The 18,074-nt window shown below is 28.1% G+C and overlaps 1 protein-coding gene across 1 annotated transcript in view; it reads right to left on the bottom strand.

Moving 5' to 3' along the window:
• Positions 1-6: 6 nt before the first annotated feature.
• The window catches only part of LOC100161160 (diuretic hormone class 2), a 53,700-nt gene continuing 35,632 nt past the window's right edge, over positions 7-18,074 (bottom strand). The window contains exons 2-4 of the mRNA XM_008191596.3: positions 16,897-17,010; positions 12,245-12,352; positions 7-508 (exon numbers count right to left, since the gene is read on the bottom strand). Coding sequence (XP_008189818.1) covers positions 358-508; positions 12,245-12,352; positions 16,897-17,009 — 372 coding nt within the window. The 5' untranslated portion in view covers position 17,010 and the 3' untranslated portion in view covers positions 7-357. The remainder of the gene's footprint in view (positions 509-12,244; positions 12,353-16,896; positions 17,011-18,074) is intronic.

Below are 18,074 nucleotides of genomic sequence, written 5' to 3'. Positions count from 1 at the left end.
ACACAATTTAAAACAGGAATGCTGTATTTCGACATAAAATAAAATAAGAGTTAAACATTTTAAGTCATTGAGTTTACAATTTAAATAGTCTAATTAAAAGAAACACGTACAGTAAGCAATTATGCTAATCTATAACATTTTATAATCTGTTAACATTCTACTGAAGGTGGGATAACATTCACAAAACAATGGATGGATTATGCTTATAATAATCATTGACTTGTAATATGTCTATATATATAATATAAATATATATATATATTTATATTATATATATATAATTCATATATTTATATAATATTTAGTATTTATTTTAATGAAATAGTTTGTAAATATAATTTTTAACAAACTAAAAGTTTAAGGTGTAAGAAGCTTAGGAAGCATATCACTGCGACGTCGGCGTCCTGGACCACCAGCAAAATTAGCCGCTGCCATGCCCATTAAATGTTTTGCTGCTTGTGTGCCTGAGTAGCCTCGGCTTAAGCCCAAATCAAGCCCACGCTTAGAACTGGAAAACAATTAAAACAATTTTAAAAATTGAAATATTTAAAGTTGTACATAATATGAACTGTGTTTAATTCCTATTAAATGCCTGAAGAACTCAAATTGATTCTCTATAAGTATTGAAAGGTCTAAGTCACTTAGCCTTTAGAACAACTTATTAGTAGTGAAATTTACTCACAGGTAAGTTATATAATTATATTGTTATAAACTTTAGTTTATGGATAAAGTTGTTGTATCCCCTCAGGAAGTTTAAAAGTGTATCAATGTTTTGCAATGTTGGATAATAACAGTACCTATACCAACCTTTGGTGTAACATGGTATGTCTGTTTTTATACTATACTCTGGGCATTTTAAAAATATACCTTGTTTTTTCTTACTTGAATATTTGATTTTAATAAAATATGATGTAATTTGCCTGCTGCCAATTAAACCAAAATAGGCATTTATGCACATATTTTATTAATATTTATTTTTTTGTTATCAAACACGTATACTGTACATCAGCTGTAGCAATGTATATAGTTAATAAGTCATCAAAAATGTTAATGATATAAAACAATGAATCATCATTACAGAATAATTATGACTATTATGTAATACATATTGTAATCTATAAGCTGGGTAGGGAACATACCTTACATACCTACTATGTTAATATATCTTGAACTGTAGTATTGCACACCACCTAATTAGTAACTATATAATAGAATGGTTGAAACCACTAAGGATCAAACAAGAAATAGCAAGTCTGGACGTTAAAAAGTTAAAGTTAAGTTACTTTTAACTAAGTTATTTAACAAATTACATTTTTCTCCTTGATATTATATAGTACCTATGTATGGATTCTAAATATGTAATATGTATGAAAAAAAAAATTTGTAACTGATTTAATTTTTGACGAAGTTGATGTCTTCTTTATTCTATTTAACTTGTGGTTGTAGCTTTTACGACTTAAAAATTAGTTAACTTGCCTAGCCTTGAGAAATAGTACCTAAATTGTTGTTTTAATTATAAAATTGTACTTCTTAAAAATGTATTAATTAAATTGAGGATTCAACAAAATATAATTTCTGGATATGGGAACATTAAATTAGGTAGATATATTGGTATGATAAAGATAGGTACAACTGCAAAATTACAATTATTACTACTAGGTACCTACCTATGCATATTTGTTATGATATTTCATACATAGTCACGTACATTAAGTTTTATAATTTGTTTTCATGTTTAAATTAATTTTTCATAACTATAGGTATCTGAGTTTTAGATTGGTTGTGTGTGTGTGTTTTGGGGCTGTGGTGTAATAACCAAAGTCTTATGCAAATTGTATAATTGGATTAATCAACAACTTTTGAGATTGCTGAAGTGATTGATGATTTAGCAAATAAATACAGAAAGCTTGATTTCATTTTATATTACCATAGGCGGAACTCCATTAAAATTTCAGGGGGCCAAAAATATTAACATAGATGTGAGGGGTGATTCAATCCCACACATCTAAAAAGGACGGGGACTGACAGATTTTTTTGGGGGCTAGCTAGGCTAGGCTAATCTCCCCTCGGCTATGAATTTGTCTATATTTCTACGTATAAATATGATCTTATAAACTTTTAATCCCGCCCCCCCCCCCCAAAAAAAAAAATAAAAAAATAAAAATTGTATTTAACCATATTCAATAGATTGAGAAATCAATGTACTTTTGTGTTTCAAGAAAATAACGTTAAACCTCGATCAAAGAATTTAACTATAGCAGCTGTCTTGTTTAAGATCTTAAACATTTCAAACTCACTTATATCTCGTATAATATATTTTTAATGTACATGGTCTTATAATAAATTATTTAAAATTTAATATTAATTTTCAAAAATAATGTTCTTGAGAATTAATTTAGTTTATAATTGTCCTTTTACAGGGAAAATATTTTTTATTTTGTTTTATGATTTTTAATGATTAATCAATATAATATGATTTATTCATCCTTTCTCCACAATTATTTTCATTTATGATACAAACAACAGACTACAAAACATTTTTTATGATGTTAATTTATAATATTATGTTTCACATGAATATTAATATATATTAGAGAACTGAACATTCAACACGGATTAATAATATTCCCATTATGGCTATTGCAAAATTGTACCGCGACAGCTGATTTGTTGAAGGTTGGTACGTAGTAGGTAGGTATCTGCGAAATGTAACTATTAATGATTGACCAAATTAAGCAATATTTCCATATAAGATAAAAATCACATTTTTCTATGAATACCAATATAATACCTACAACTACCTAATTATTCTTATACATGGTACGGCATCAGTCTAGTATTTAACCATTCAAAAAGCTAAAATTGAAAATAATATAATAGGTAGGTACTAGGGTAGAAGTATCTACCTACCTAAATAGGTAATAAATATATTAAAAATATTATGAAATTGCATGGTATATTATACCGATCTAGATTGTAGAAATATAAAAGTATTTAAGTATGTTACCTATTGGCATGACAACATTTGTCATGGCATTAGGTATGAACGAATGTTTGTGTGCACTACGAGTGTGGTACAAAAATGCGTATACCTACCTATATGTACAGTACAATTTAAAATGGTTATAGGTAGTATACTTTCGTAATTTAGGTACCTACTTAATTGTCTCCATATGTCTTAGCCGTAAAATAGTTATTTTTGTCATGTAGTACGGAATTTTAAATTTTGTAGGAAAAATTAGAAATTGGGATTTAATTGTATCTTGGTTATCAGTATTTATAATTTTTTTTGAAATTCTTGATGAAGTCATGAAAACGCTAAAAGTATTGATAATAAATAGCAATATTATATTTAACAGTATAATATTATGAACTTTTGAACGTTTCATTTTGAGATTTTGTTTTTTTCAATTAAGATCAATGTTTTGGAACTAGGTTGGTAAACTTTATGTGCTCAATTGGACTAAGTTCAATCTAAACTTAACTAGGATCCCAGCGAGGCAAGACAGAATTGAAAGTATCAAAAACTCTAGTTCAGCGAAGCTTAACCTTTTATTCTTAATCTGATCTGCTAACCAAATAGCACTTATATAAAAATATGTACGTATAAGTTTGTGTTGAAATGAAGAAGAGAAACTTAGGTACCTACTGAAAACATTTATGAAAATTATTTTTTATAAGTACCTACCTACTAAACTACCATCAAGGACGCCCATCAATCAAATCCTAGTGTAGTAGGTTTACATACTAGTATTATCATCATTTATCAGTAAAAATATTTTATTATTTACTGCTAATAAAATGATAATAATTTTGTGTTACACACTTACACCCCCTAATAGGCGCCCTTGATACCTTTTAGATTGATTAATAGATTTAATGTAGTTTTATGATTTATACCATATTGTATTATTTGTTACAATAAGGTTCCTCTGTTAAATTGAAATTCAGTGGTAATTACGTCCACCATGTAATAAAGTTGCTGCTACTCCAGTCTCCAGAAGAAGCTACTGCTAAAGCAATCTCTCCTTTCTTTCATATTTCCGCTAATATTAAATTTCATAAAAAAGTTTTTCCAGTACCTCCTGGTGCATCTAAAAAAATTAAGCTTCCTTGGTCTCTTTTAATAATATCCATAATTTCTTCAAATGCGTCTTTTTGATCATCGATTAGCTGCGATTTATTTTTATTGATATATGTATTTAAATCTGTGACGTTGTATGATGTTTCACGTAAGATTTCTATTGGGAGTGATGTATTTTGTATTCGATTCGGTGAAGTCAGTCCCCATTGTATTACATTTTTTCCAGATATTAATAAACATCAATCTTCTATGATTATGAGAGTTTCATTGAAGATTTCATCAATATAATCTAACTCCTCACAAATATTCAATTTTTGTTTTCGATATAATATATCTTCACTCATATTTTTTTAAAATTTATCCCATAATTGTTGTGGATTTGATGGGACACATAATGTCAAAATGATTATAAAAAGCGATCTTATTTGACTTGATCGTTTTGTGTCATTTGCTTCTGATAATGCATCATCCCAGTGTTTATCATCTTTAAGTAATCCAAGTTTTTGACATGCTCTCTGTATGTATCATATTCAATACCATCACACTTTTTAAGTTTTTAAATGATGTTGGACCACGTACATTATGTAATAATATTCGTAGATAAAAACATTCTGGGTTATTTGGATGTATTGTATACATTCGACCTACAGTGTCAATTTTATAGATATTAGGATATCCATTAACTGGACTTCCTTGCTTTCTCGTATTGAATTTTTTACTTGAATTATCCCATGTATAATATTTCGCAACATCGTAATAAAATAATGTCTTGACAAAATTATCTATTGTACATAATTTAAAAAAGGCGGTCAATGTGGTTTCTGGTAGTTGTGGAGCTTTTTTTCTATATTTTCATCTGAGAAGTAAACACGTTGTCCATTTTCAAAGTGTACGCTAAGATGAATTATAGATGGATATCGATCATGAATCGGGAAACCTAAAATTCGCCATATTGCTTCATTAGGTACTATTTATGTATCTTCCAGATTGATAGTCTTCAATTTCATCTTTTTTATTTTCGATTGCAAACATTGCTTGATCACTCCCTTTGTGAATGTATTTCAATATGTATTTTATTGCGACGACTGAACTACCTACATGATTCAAGATTGATATGTGTTTTCATTATTTTTGAAACAAGTGGAGAGTAAGGAACAATCCAACTGTTATCTACATCGACTGGTTTATATTTACCATTCATCATTTTCATTTTTTATAGTAGTTTTAAAACCACCGTCCGTTATACTCCTTCTTCTGTACAATGGATATCCTTTAGAATTTGTTCTTGTTTCATTAATCAGTGCTCGAGGATAATTACATTTGCATTTCCCATTTTTCATACAGGGTGAATTGACATTTAATTCTCCACAAGGTCCATGTATCATGTGTTTTGTTACTACGTCAAATAATATAGGATCTTTTTCTGGATCTGGTAATTCAGCTGAAATTATGTTATCATTTTGGTCTGGGTGTATTTTATTTTTCAATCATATTAGAATATGAGCGTGTGGTGGAAAATGGAAAAAGTGAAAAATGTTGGATTTCATATCAATCGGTTGAGTAGTTCAAAAGAACACTCATAAAGGAGGAAAAACGAAAAGTCAAATTTAGAGCGTATATATCAACACGTATACATCAAAGGCAATTCCACTTGTTAGCGAAATTTATTGAGTATCGTACATAACAATGAAAACATTTTATTAAGAAAATAAAAAAAAAATAACATTACCAAACTGAATTCTTCATTTATTAAGAAAAAAAAATTCAAAGTGAAATAAAACCGGTGTAACACCAGCTAGTAAAATATATAAACGTACACTTGTACCTATTTAATGTCTAAAATCTAAGTTTTGTAGTTGATATAAACATTATTCCTCTAATTAATGTTGATTTAGGAACATTAAAATTTTCAAAAAAATTATCAGATTAGGTAACAATTTACACTAAAAAATGGTAGTTTTAATTTGAAAATAATAAGATTGTATTGCCGTTTGCCACACGACTTTACTTAAATTACATAAAAATCTATAAGTAATGGAAAAAATGGTCTTTAAGAGGACGCTATACCCGTACATTTGTCGTCTCCGTCTTACACACGTAGTACCTACCTACGACATAGCAAATTGTCGTTCACTGGTGTCAATAGTGTGCTGTTAGTTTTGATACTAGAGTGAATTGACCTATTATAAAACTTTTAGGTACCTAATAACATCATATTATGTGCTTAAGCGTTGCCGATTTTTCGAAATTTTCAGTTTAAAGCAGGATGTGGGCATGTGAAATATTAAAATTGCTCAAATCTCGCTTGAAAATAAAATATCGAATAAAATTCAACTCTTAAGCACAGATGATGTTATTATCTAAAAAAATGTTTATAGGTCAAATCACTTTAATATCAAAACTAACAGCACACTATTGAAACTAGTGAACGAAAATTTGATATGTCATACGTGTGTAAGACGGAGACAAATAGAAATAGAAATGCATGGGTATCATCCTCTTAAGTAAACATGAATTTCAAAAACTAGAAATTGAATATAAATGAGGTAACCATGCTTGACGGTAAATCACTCACACATTGTTTTAACAAAGGTGCTGTCGTGGTGTAGTTGGGGAGATCACTACGATTTCCTCGCTCACCTGGATCAGTGACTGTTCTATGTATTACGCTTTTGAACTCTGCATTCACATAACCGGATAAGAAATTATTTCGCTTATGACAGTATAACCATGTAAAACATTAGAGCAATGGCACTGGACTTCGCTCTTACCGTATACGGGTCGTGCAGTCGTTATTTTCGTATCATATTATTTTCATAAACAATGTTTCAATACAATGTTACCCATTGGAAATGACGGCCAGTGTTATCTACAATCTACTGACTGCTGCTGCTACAAATATTATATAGAAGTTCGCAGGTCAATGTTAAATTTGTTTACGTGGATTGAAATGTAGGCCGTGAGCTTATAACTTATGTCATATAATTGCTTTATTACTTATATTATAATTGGCATTGTTTCATCTAAAGTCAATATGTATTTATATTAAATGTTTTTATAGGCGAAGGTAAGTACCTACTTCTTGTATTAAATACCTATCCAATGATAAATATTATCGTTGATTTAAGGTTATACCTTAAATAAAAATTGATAATAATTTTATACATAAACCAATCATAGGTATTAAATTTGTGTGTTAAAAAAAAAACATAAAAATGCATAGAAGAAGATAATATGAATTTGGGATACCTTAGGGAATAGCACCTATTCGAATAAGCAATAAATGTATTATATCATGTCATGCTTCCGAGTTTTTTTACTGTTAATAACGTACAATATTAACAAATATTGTACTTTATAGTCAACTAATAATAAAAAAATCCCAAATAGTTTTTTTTTGTATCTATTACATTCTCGGAAATATTAATGAATTATCTGTGTGCAGAATGCAGATTGTAGATCATACGTTTGGGTATTTCATTAATAATCTCTTATTACTTTTTCTAATACATTCGGAATTTGTATTTTAAGAAATGAAACAGGTATCTAGGTAGGTAGGTAAACACAATGATAATAATATTATGTTGCTGATAAATGAACGCTATTGCTGTCGAGGAGTCTTTTTTTGTGTTGGAATTTGACTGAAATGACTTCCGTCGTATACTATACAATATGACTTCCGTTACTACAAGCGCATATGTGTGAATCATTTTACATTAATAGAACCATACTACGTATCTATGAAACACCCCTTAGATACACTGTGTCAACGATGTTCACTGGCCATCAATTGGGGCACGACATTCACCAACCGTAACAATATACCGATTGATTGTTTTTTATAAAGTTTAGACGAGGGAGATCAACATTTCGTGGGGTCGAGGGCGCCAGCAGAAATAGCAGAGGTAATTACCACTGTGCCACTTCATCCCGCTAAATCAGAATTCTTAGAAAAATATTCCGGTAGATATATGAAATTCAAAATTGTTGTTGTTATTTCAAGGTGAAAAAAAGGTGGGCAAATGGGTGTCGCTCTACTATACGGTAGGTTATAAGTAGGCCACTGCTAAGGATGGTGTTAAATTTGAATTAATTAATATAATATCATTGTATATGAAAAACGATTCTGAGTGAAGAGGGTCAGTCAGCATTCAGCGGTCAGTATATGATATTATATAACTAAGTAGTAAGTACATACGATGATATTATTGTGAATAAAATAATTTATTTAAATAAATAATTACCTATTTGCGTAAAACCTTGTTTTAAATTTTTAACCCTTAGCTATAAAAGTTGAACATTTTATACATTTTTAACTACAAATTTATTTTTATATTTTAAATTTAATAAATGTTGTAAACAATTAAACTTCAAACGTTCATAAAAATGTAATTTGATATTCAGGTAGACATTTTTTTTGGTAAAGTTAGAAAAACTTATGAGGAATCATGAATTAAATATTCATATCTTAGATTTAAAAAGAAAATTTTTTATGAATTTCGTACTCAAAATAACTTGTAAATTTATATAGCCATACAAACTTCTTTATTAAAACGGAGATCACCATTTTTTTTTGATAAATTCATAAGTTGATTATTTTTATACTTGTAAATAAAAAATAAAATGAGTACCTAACTTTTTAGTTGTAATAAATTATTCTGTGCTAAGAATAATAGTCCACGATAATATTATTTCCATGGGAGGTTTCTTGAAAATCATCGATTGTAATTAATAATTAATATTAAGTACATTTTATGTTGGTAGATATAATTATAGTAGGTACCTACCTACTAGATTGAATACATATTACCTAGTTATTACATATTTACATATTATATTTTATTTTTGATGCACAACAATTATTAAAGATTATTATTTTTGTTACATAAAGTTTAATAATTCAGAAGCAAGTAAATAGTAATAACTTGGAATTTGGATTTATAGATGCATCAATATTTTCGAAAAAATCGTGTGCTTAACTATACACTGTAAAAAATGCTGTCAAATTTAAATTTATGTCACCACGTAATTTACACAGGAAATGCATGTTAATTAAGTTTGCATGTTAATGTAAACGTAGGTAAATTTATCACAAATATTGAAGTACCAACATAATGTTCATACATATTTCTGTGTAAATTTAAACTAAAAGTATTATGTAAATATAAATAAATATTTTTACAATAGAAAACTAAAAAAAGTTAATTTTGAAAAACAAAAAAGTTAATATTGCCATAGTCCAAATACCACTTCTTACATGGTATAAAAACAACTTAAGCATTAGAAAATATGGTTCTTAAGTAAGTATACATACAATTTCAAAATTAGAATTTAATAAATTCATTACTATTGGAAAAAATGGAGTGAGCATTGAATCACCCTCTATAATCTATATCAGGGATGGCGAACCTTTTGATAACTGTGTGTCAAATCAAAATGTTTGGTTTGATTTTATTTGCCTCGCGTGTCAGAAACTTTGCAGACCTTTTTTTTTTTTTAGTCGTCATGTAAGGCATCTGAAACTATCTGTTGACTGTTGTACCTACGTTTGTACGTAAACGCAAAAACGAATTTATTGATAATCTAATCTAATCGTTTACGAGCTTAGGAAATAGAAAGTACAGATTACAATATCTCTTACGATATATTCCAATAATAAGTTAAAAATAGTTTCAAATTATTAATTAATTATAATTTTTTGGAAAGTGAAGAAAAAATTATGAATTATATTTGAAATTGGCGTGTCACTCCGTGACACGTGTGACATAGGTTCGCCATCCCTGATCTATATTATCAAACTTATTTGTGTAATAATATTTTTATTTTCTAAAATATCAACCGCAGCAACCGTGTATACATAAAGTATTATTATTATTTACTGCAATGTATATAGTACCTACCTAATGCAAAATTAGAACTTACCTTATTAATATTCAAAATTGTTATTCAAAAATATAATATCAATATATTATGGTAATATTCGTAATTATATTCAAAAATCACAACTATTCTATTTTGTATTTATACCCGTGGTTAATGACTATGGTAGTATCAATGGTTACTATACCTATCTTGTACCATCAAAATAGTTACAAATAATCGGTAGGTACACTAAATAACTTTATATCGTCACGTATTATGCTAAGCATTTATTAGGTATATATTATAATTAGAGATAGGATGTTGATGACTTAAAAAAGTATCAAAATTGACCCCAAAAATGCTCTAATGCCAAAAAAATGTTCGTAAACATTTTAATTTTAAGTTTAATTTACAGTAAGAAAAAAATATGAAATTATTAAAAATAATATAAACAAAAAATTTTCATTGTTTGTCTGAATGGAAATCAATGAAAATCAATGTAACATGTATCGGTACGCCTTAAATTTAGTTACAACAAAAACCCACCTATAATATAATAACAAAATTATTTTTTTGAACAAATTTTCTTTAAAATCTAAAATTCGAAAAAACGCCCCACATTTTACAGAAACTACAAAAACGACCTATAAAAAGATGAAAAAATTTGGGATCAAACTCATTTGCCCATATTAAGCGGTTTGCCATATGAACCGAAATAACCTTGTCAATAGGTAACATATTAGAATTGGGACCAGACCAATATTCCGCGGATACCCATATATTTAACAGTAACCGGTACCCACATTAAGTGGAATCCATTGTATATCCTATTATCATAGGTATTGATCACGGTGTAGTGTGTACTGTAAAATCAAATGTATCCGTAGGTTTAGCTGGCCACATTATTTTGAATCTGTTAAACTAAACGTATTTGATTCTGATCGCTCGATATACCCATATGGTCATGTATATTATATAACTATATAGGCATCATTTTATTTATTGTATTTTTTTTATCAGTGCAGAAATCCTATACTACAGGAGAGTGACGGATGTCAAAACAAATTGGTACCTAGTGTCACAGTTTCCAAGGTCCGTATAGATACTACATAATAATAATAATAATAATATTAATATATACATTTTTACTTTTATAATATACAGAGTGATTCACCAGTTTGGCTAACCCCTTTTTATCCTTTAATAATTAATTAATTAAAATTTTGATTTTAAATACATTTAAGAATTTTCTTTGAGAGTGAGAACACGAATAAATTTGAAATTTATATACCACACATGAAAATTTAAATGCTCCTTAAATGGTATAAAAGTATTAAGCAATCTAATAACTTGAATATATGGATTTTAAGTATACCTATACTAATAATTTAAAAAAACATGAATTCGAATAATTTCATAATGAAATAAAAAAATGAGGTTGAGCATACATGATGAATCGCCCTGTATATATTCTGTATGACGTCTTCATCGCGCGCGTGCGTTGTATAATATATATTATTTTTTTGTGAAACAGCTTTTTGTAGCGATCGTAAACCATTTTTTTTTTATCCATTTGACTGATGGAATATCGAACACCAATATAATAAATACCAACGACTTTACTGAAGCAGCATAGCACATTATGTCCGCATAAAAACACGTTCCGGCGTTAACATATTATTATTATATTATAGGTTTTTCATTCGATCATAATAATATAGGTATAATTGGTAACACTAAGCTATTTTGATTTTCTCACGCTAGTTTCACTCGGTGATTAACTGTATACATGTCTGCAAGCATTCACGTAGTAAAAATATATATAATTTACGGTATGGAATAATTAAAAAATATATTCTATGCCTATATGCCTTTATACATGTTGAACTGAACAGTTATTAAACTGAACTAAAATAATATGTCAATGTCATTGAATTATTGGTAAATTATTCCTGAATATATATCGTTAGAAAACTAATTTAAAATATTGTTATATTTAAATTAAGGAAATCTATAATGAACTGAGCGTTTGCTGCATAAAATATTTGTATAACCATACTTTTTTTTTTGTAATAAACAAAACTTTTATTTTATTTTGTTACGGTTATCTGAATACCAACAATCTGATCAAATAATATTATTTCTCAGTGCCCCGCTGGCGCATATATATTTTCAGTGCCCACAGAATAGAACTATATTATTGCTTTTGTACTCTTATGATTGAGAAATAAATCAATTTTGGAAAAAACAAATGAATTCCACAACGTTGATGTCTTAAATACTTAATGTTGGCCTTACTTTTCCAATTCATTAACTCTCATGATATTTTGGCCTATTCGGGCCAATAATTCCAACATAACTTCAGGATCTCCATCGTTTTCTGATGACAAGTACGCGTTATTTTGCCTGAAATAAAGAAAATCAATTGTTATAAAATGTATTATTTTAGAAGTAAAATGACTAAAATTGTTACAACAAAAAAAAAAGAAACAAAATAATATTCACATTCAGCATAATACACAGGCAGTGGCCCAAAATCAATCAAAGCTCCCTCAACAAATAATTGTATACCTACCATTCTTAAAAGTATGTACCTATAAATTATTATTAAAAAAAATGTGTTGTGGCTTGTTAAACCTTTATTGAAAGTGCTTCAACATATTTTCTCATTTCTGGTAAGAAAATGAATGTTTTTGGTATTTGAGAAGGGAGGGGGAATGTAAAAATCAAGAAAAACAGGAAATTTTACGCAAAACCAGATTTAACAAAATGGATTTTGTTATTTTTATTTAATTCAAAAACTAATAAAAGTAAATAGGTTCAATTTCCACCAAATGTTTATATGTCCATTTTCCATACATTATACAATTTTTAAAATATTTTGACTCTATAAATTATTTATAGGCAATGAGAATTTTTTGTTTAGTTTTTTAAAATTTTTATCGGTAAATAATTTTTTGCTCGTAAGACTTGTTAATTCACAAAAAAATCTTAAGTCAAAATCACAAGAGCTTGGAAATAAATACGAGTAAGAAATTCATAAAAATGTCATCTTTATATTTAAAAATGTAATGAAAGTTTTTCTATCTTTAACAATGAAATAGCTTATCGGAAAATCACATTTATATTTTATGAGAGTTCAAGTTAACATTTTTACGCCATTGGATATTAAATGAACAATTTCATCGAACAATTTTCTCATTTTGTTGTAATTCAAAAACGAATATAGGTACTTGTTATTTTCAATAAATGTTTATTTTATAAGTTTCTATACATGGTACCAATTAAAAAATATTCTGAGCTATTCATAGATATTCAAAATAACAATAAAAAAAACTTTTCACTGGGTCAAAAAGCTTGGAAATTTAGTACAAGGTTCTCTAACTTATAACTTATAATATCAGTTTCAAAATACCTATTAAAGATACACAGGCACTTTTTTCATTTTTAAGCATTTAAATTTCATCAAAATCACCAAAATTTGCAAATTATTTTGTATTTAAAAATTTCAGTTATATTGTATATAGTTATATAACCTAACCTTATACTTCAGAATTTTGAAGTATATTATTTTAGCTCTTACTCTTGCTTCCCCTAAATACGTGCCTGTACCTACTATATTACAAACAGTGAAATAAATTACTTTAATAATACTATCATACTTAGTAGCTAATATAAGTTGACAGACAGTCTTTGCTCAGAATCGTTTTTCGTATACAATGATTTTATATCATTAAATTAAAAAACTACACATTCATTACAGTGGCCCATACAACCTAATGTACAGCAGAGCCGTAACCGCTTACCTACGTTTTTATTATTATTTATTTATATCGATGTAAGCTATTCAATTTTTTTTTATTATAATGCGTAGATATTTAGCCACTTTCTTGACGTTTATGCCTGTGTGTGTTTAGAGACTTCAAGAACACAATTTTTGATATTCTGTCAGGTTTTATGATATCTGCAGTAAACATTCAAACTGTCAAAATATTGACGTTGGTCCCAAAAATTAATACATTTTACAGATTGAAAATGAAAAGACAGAAAATGTAAAAAAAAATAATATTAAATACTAAAAAAAAAATGTTTAATTCTGTTTATATTTATGTTTTTAAAGGATTTTTAATCATAACTTACTATATTTTCATGTTTAAAAATTTAATGTCTTAAAAGTATAGAAAAAGATATGTATAATTTTACATCTGACGTTGGAATGCTTAAACCAGTGTTCGAAAAAAAAAACTCTATATGATTAACCTGCAATGATTCAAATTTGAAATGATTACATAGGAGCTATACATGGTTTAAAATTCAATAATTTTAATATAAATTTAATATTCATTTAATTCGTTACTACCTATGAGTAAATAACTAATAATAATTTGAAACATATTTTATGACTAATAAACAAAGCTAAACAAAATGAATTATGGTTTATGATTGAATTATTAATTATTATGGGGAATGATTGTGTTAAGTGGTAATAATATTCTAAAGCGTTGTCTATCTGTGGTACGGTAACGTATTAATACCTAACGGGGGAATACGAGAGGATTTTTAATGAAAATGGTTGATGTTAATAAGTTTTACAAGAAATTTAGTTATATACTGAGTACTATTTAACGTCTATTGAAATAAGATGTTAGTTTAATATATTTTACTTTACCCTGCAGTAGCAATATACACGGAACACGCGAAGCGGGATTACTTAGGCACACATATATAGTAGGCACGTATTATAAATGTCATGAAGTAATCGAAAATAGTATAGTTATATGGTGGGACTCCGTGATAATACAAAACGAAAGTAAGACGACATGCGCGTCTGTGATATATATATTAATATATGCTAATTATAATAATAAAATAAAAATACTGTAATGGTGTACCATTTTATTTTCAATATAATTACGATTGATTTTATTAGGTAACAAATTTTGTCATAGGTACTCAAATTGTATAATATTGTACCTACTTAACATCAACATTACGTCATTTTAGTCTATTTGTGTCGCAATATACGATGAATGTTTATTTATTGAAACTTATATCGATTTTAAATTATAATTGTACCTTATTTTTATCAACTTCAATCATATTCGTTAATCGTGGAGTTTCTTTCCCAACACTGGTTCATCCGCGTGCATACGGCGGGTGTCGCGAATATCCGACATAATACATAATACATATATGTAAGTACCTCTATAATAATTAACTAATTGTCATATCTTCCCGACGACACAGTCTGCAGTACATATATAGTGAACAAACGGTAGATAATTCACGGCCCATTTCGGATCTCCTCCCGCGCGATCCACCCTACCTGCGCCCTCCCGTGGAGGACTTATGCTCTATCAGATGTGGCGTCAAGGGACCCCATGGAAGCGGGTTCGACCCACACGGTGCATATACTATTGACGCGTTTCCAAGTACGGCGCGCACACGGCACGCATAACAGGTATACATCATCGGGAAATAAATTTATAGTACTTATAGGCAATAGTTTAGACACGTTATTATCATGGACGAGAGCCATACCTATGATACATACACGCACGTGTGTTATACCCATAAACAATCTCTCCGAACGATTATGTTCGGCGAACCTCTGTTGATTTATCCGCACAAACGTATGTCTATATATAAATACGCACGTCGCACTACATATTATTATAATGTATCGTAGCGTATAGATCGTTGTGTGGACCAGCTTTTGTGGACTTTTGATAAAACATGACGCCCTAGGGATCCCCGCAATGGTTTTGCATTGATGCATAATTTTATTAATTATTGCGATAGTGAAAGTTTTTTTAAATTTTACGTTTTTATTTATTGAAAAGAAGCGGACAAGTGGATACCACTCTGCTGTACAGCGCAGTCGTCAAGCATGCCGTTGTATCGGATTTGTTATACATTTTAATTTAATGATAAAATCATTGTATACGAAAAACGATTCTGAGCGCGGAGGATTTTGTAAAAATAATCAAATAATTAAAGGTAAACATTTTTTTTTTAAATAACAATCTAAAATAACTTATGGCTATAAATAGCGTGAAATTCAGGTGAACGTTTTCATTTTGATAGAGGTAGAAAAACTTGTTGGGAACCTTTTATAAACATTTTTTTATGAAAAAGTTTTTATCGAGAATAATTTCAAAAAATTTTTCAATTCTATATTAAGGTCAAAAAGAGTCAAAATATTTAAAAATATTAGCAATTATGGAAATCGATAATATTTGGTGAAAATTTCAAGAGTTTACAGTTATTAACTTTGAGTTACAAAAAAAAATAAAATCGATTTTCTTGATGCTATCTAAAATTACATGGAATTTTCTATTTTGGCCTCCCAAAAGTACCAACTAGATTAATTTTTCTATCATAGAAGATGCTGATATCGAAAATGGGAGCCTTTTTACTACCCCAAATTTTGTTGGCAGACAGAAAAAAAAACATACATCATTGTAAAATAAATACATTCTTTTGCTCCGCTCAGAATCTGAAAACTTGTACTTTGTCATATTTTCCCTGATATTCCACCCGACTGCATGTCTGTAAATTTGTTGATTGTGTGAGAGTATGTAATGGTTTGCCATATTGTCTATAGTACGTCAAACTGTTAATCGCACATAATAATGGATTATGAGTATGATATGAAGTAATATGAATACAAACCAGAATTCAATTGTTGAGTATCTACACATTTTAACATCTATTAAAACGTTTAGTGTTACTTATTTAGTTGGCACTATACAAGGTGATCCATTTAATGTATGACACTTTATCGTTTAACCATCTACTTTTCGTATAATAAGTGTTTTACGTTAAATGGATCGTATAGTATATTATATTATATTTTGTGGATATTACAATGTTTCTTTTTTTATTGTTTTTTGTTTGAATTGTTTTTTTCACATATTATAGGTATTGTATTTAGAAAATTTTGGTACCCTTGTAACAATGGATAAGGTGCAGATAACGATGCTGGGATGGTGCACACAAGTATCACAACCAACAAACCACACGCCACCGAAGCTCCCACCATCATGTTTCCTGTGAACATACTGTAAATAAATTGATTTTATTATGTATTCTATAATAATTGTAGTTTATCATTATAACAAAATACTCAACAAAGGTCAAGAGAAAGTAGAAAGTTAAATCTAAATAATATCCTTTATACAACATGCCATTAAAAAAGTAACGAAATATAACTTATAGTAAATGTCAGAATTATTAAAATATAATTATGCTTAAACTCCACTATGTGGATCAGGATGAACCGATTTTCCGATCTTATAATATTATAAAATAAAATATAATATAATGTATGGTAAACAATTTGTAGTATAATAATATTATACATTATCATTTATGACTGCATTTTGTAGAAGGCAGTCACAATCGTTGTGTTAGAATTAAATAAAATATTGAAGTTTCACAAAACGAATTATAAAAATGTTTTGTTAACATAAGTTAAGTGTCATCTATCAAATTTAAAAGTTTTTTTTTAATTTAACATAATATTTTATTATAATTATTATAATAATATTATTATTATTATTTTAAATATATTGTAAATTTAAATAAGAATAGGTATTATAGTATAATATTATATGGTCGGGTTGTTGTTGTTATTTTCATCACGTATACGTAAGTGTATCACATTTGCCTAACCACGACGCCGTCTAACTTTTGTCACAAACTATTATTCATAATATCTATAAAATAATATTATTATTCTCCAGTTACAAATACACTTTTATGAGAAACGTCATATTATTTTATGTTTTAGCGATGGTGAAGTCTGATAATATTATATTCGTTTGAAACTACTTTATCGTAATTTTTTTTTACACTAGGTATTAGTCTGTTTGATGTTTTTTATACATAAATACATAATGTATGTATATAAAAAATCCATTTATACCATGCTTCAATAAATCGATCCGGCATGCAGAAAATATGAGTTTTATAGCAAACAAGTACTTATAGAACTTTTGAGGCGTATTTCGTATCAATTTATAATACAATTCAGTATCCTAATAACTAGCCGTATAGGCATTTATTAAGTTAAATATATATATATTAAATGTTTGGAAATAAATGAACTAATATTAAAGTTAAT

Source organism: Acyrthosiphon pisum, chromosome A2 (assembly GCF_005508785.2).
Source record: "Acyrthosiphon pisum isolate AL4f chromosome A2, pea_aphid_22Mar2018_4r6ur, whole genome shotgun sequence".
NCBI classification, from domain to species: Eukaryota; Metazoa; Arthropoda; class Insecta; order Hemiptera; family Aphididae; genus Acyrthosiphon; species Acyrthosiphon pisum.
This window is presented reverse-complemented; position numbering and strand designations above follow the sequence as displayed.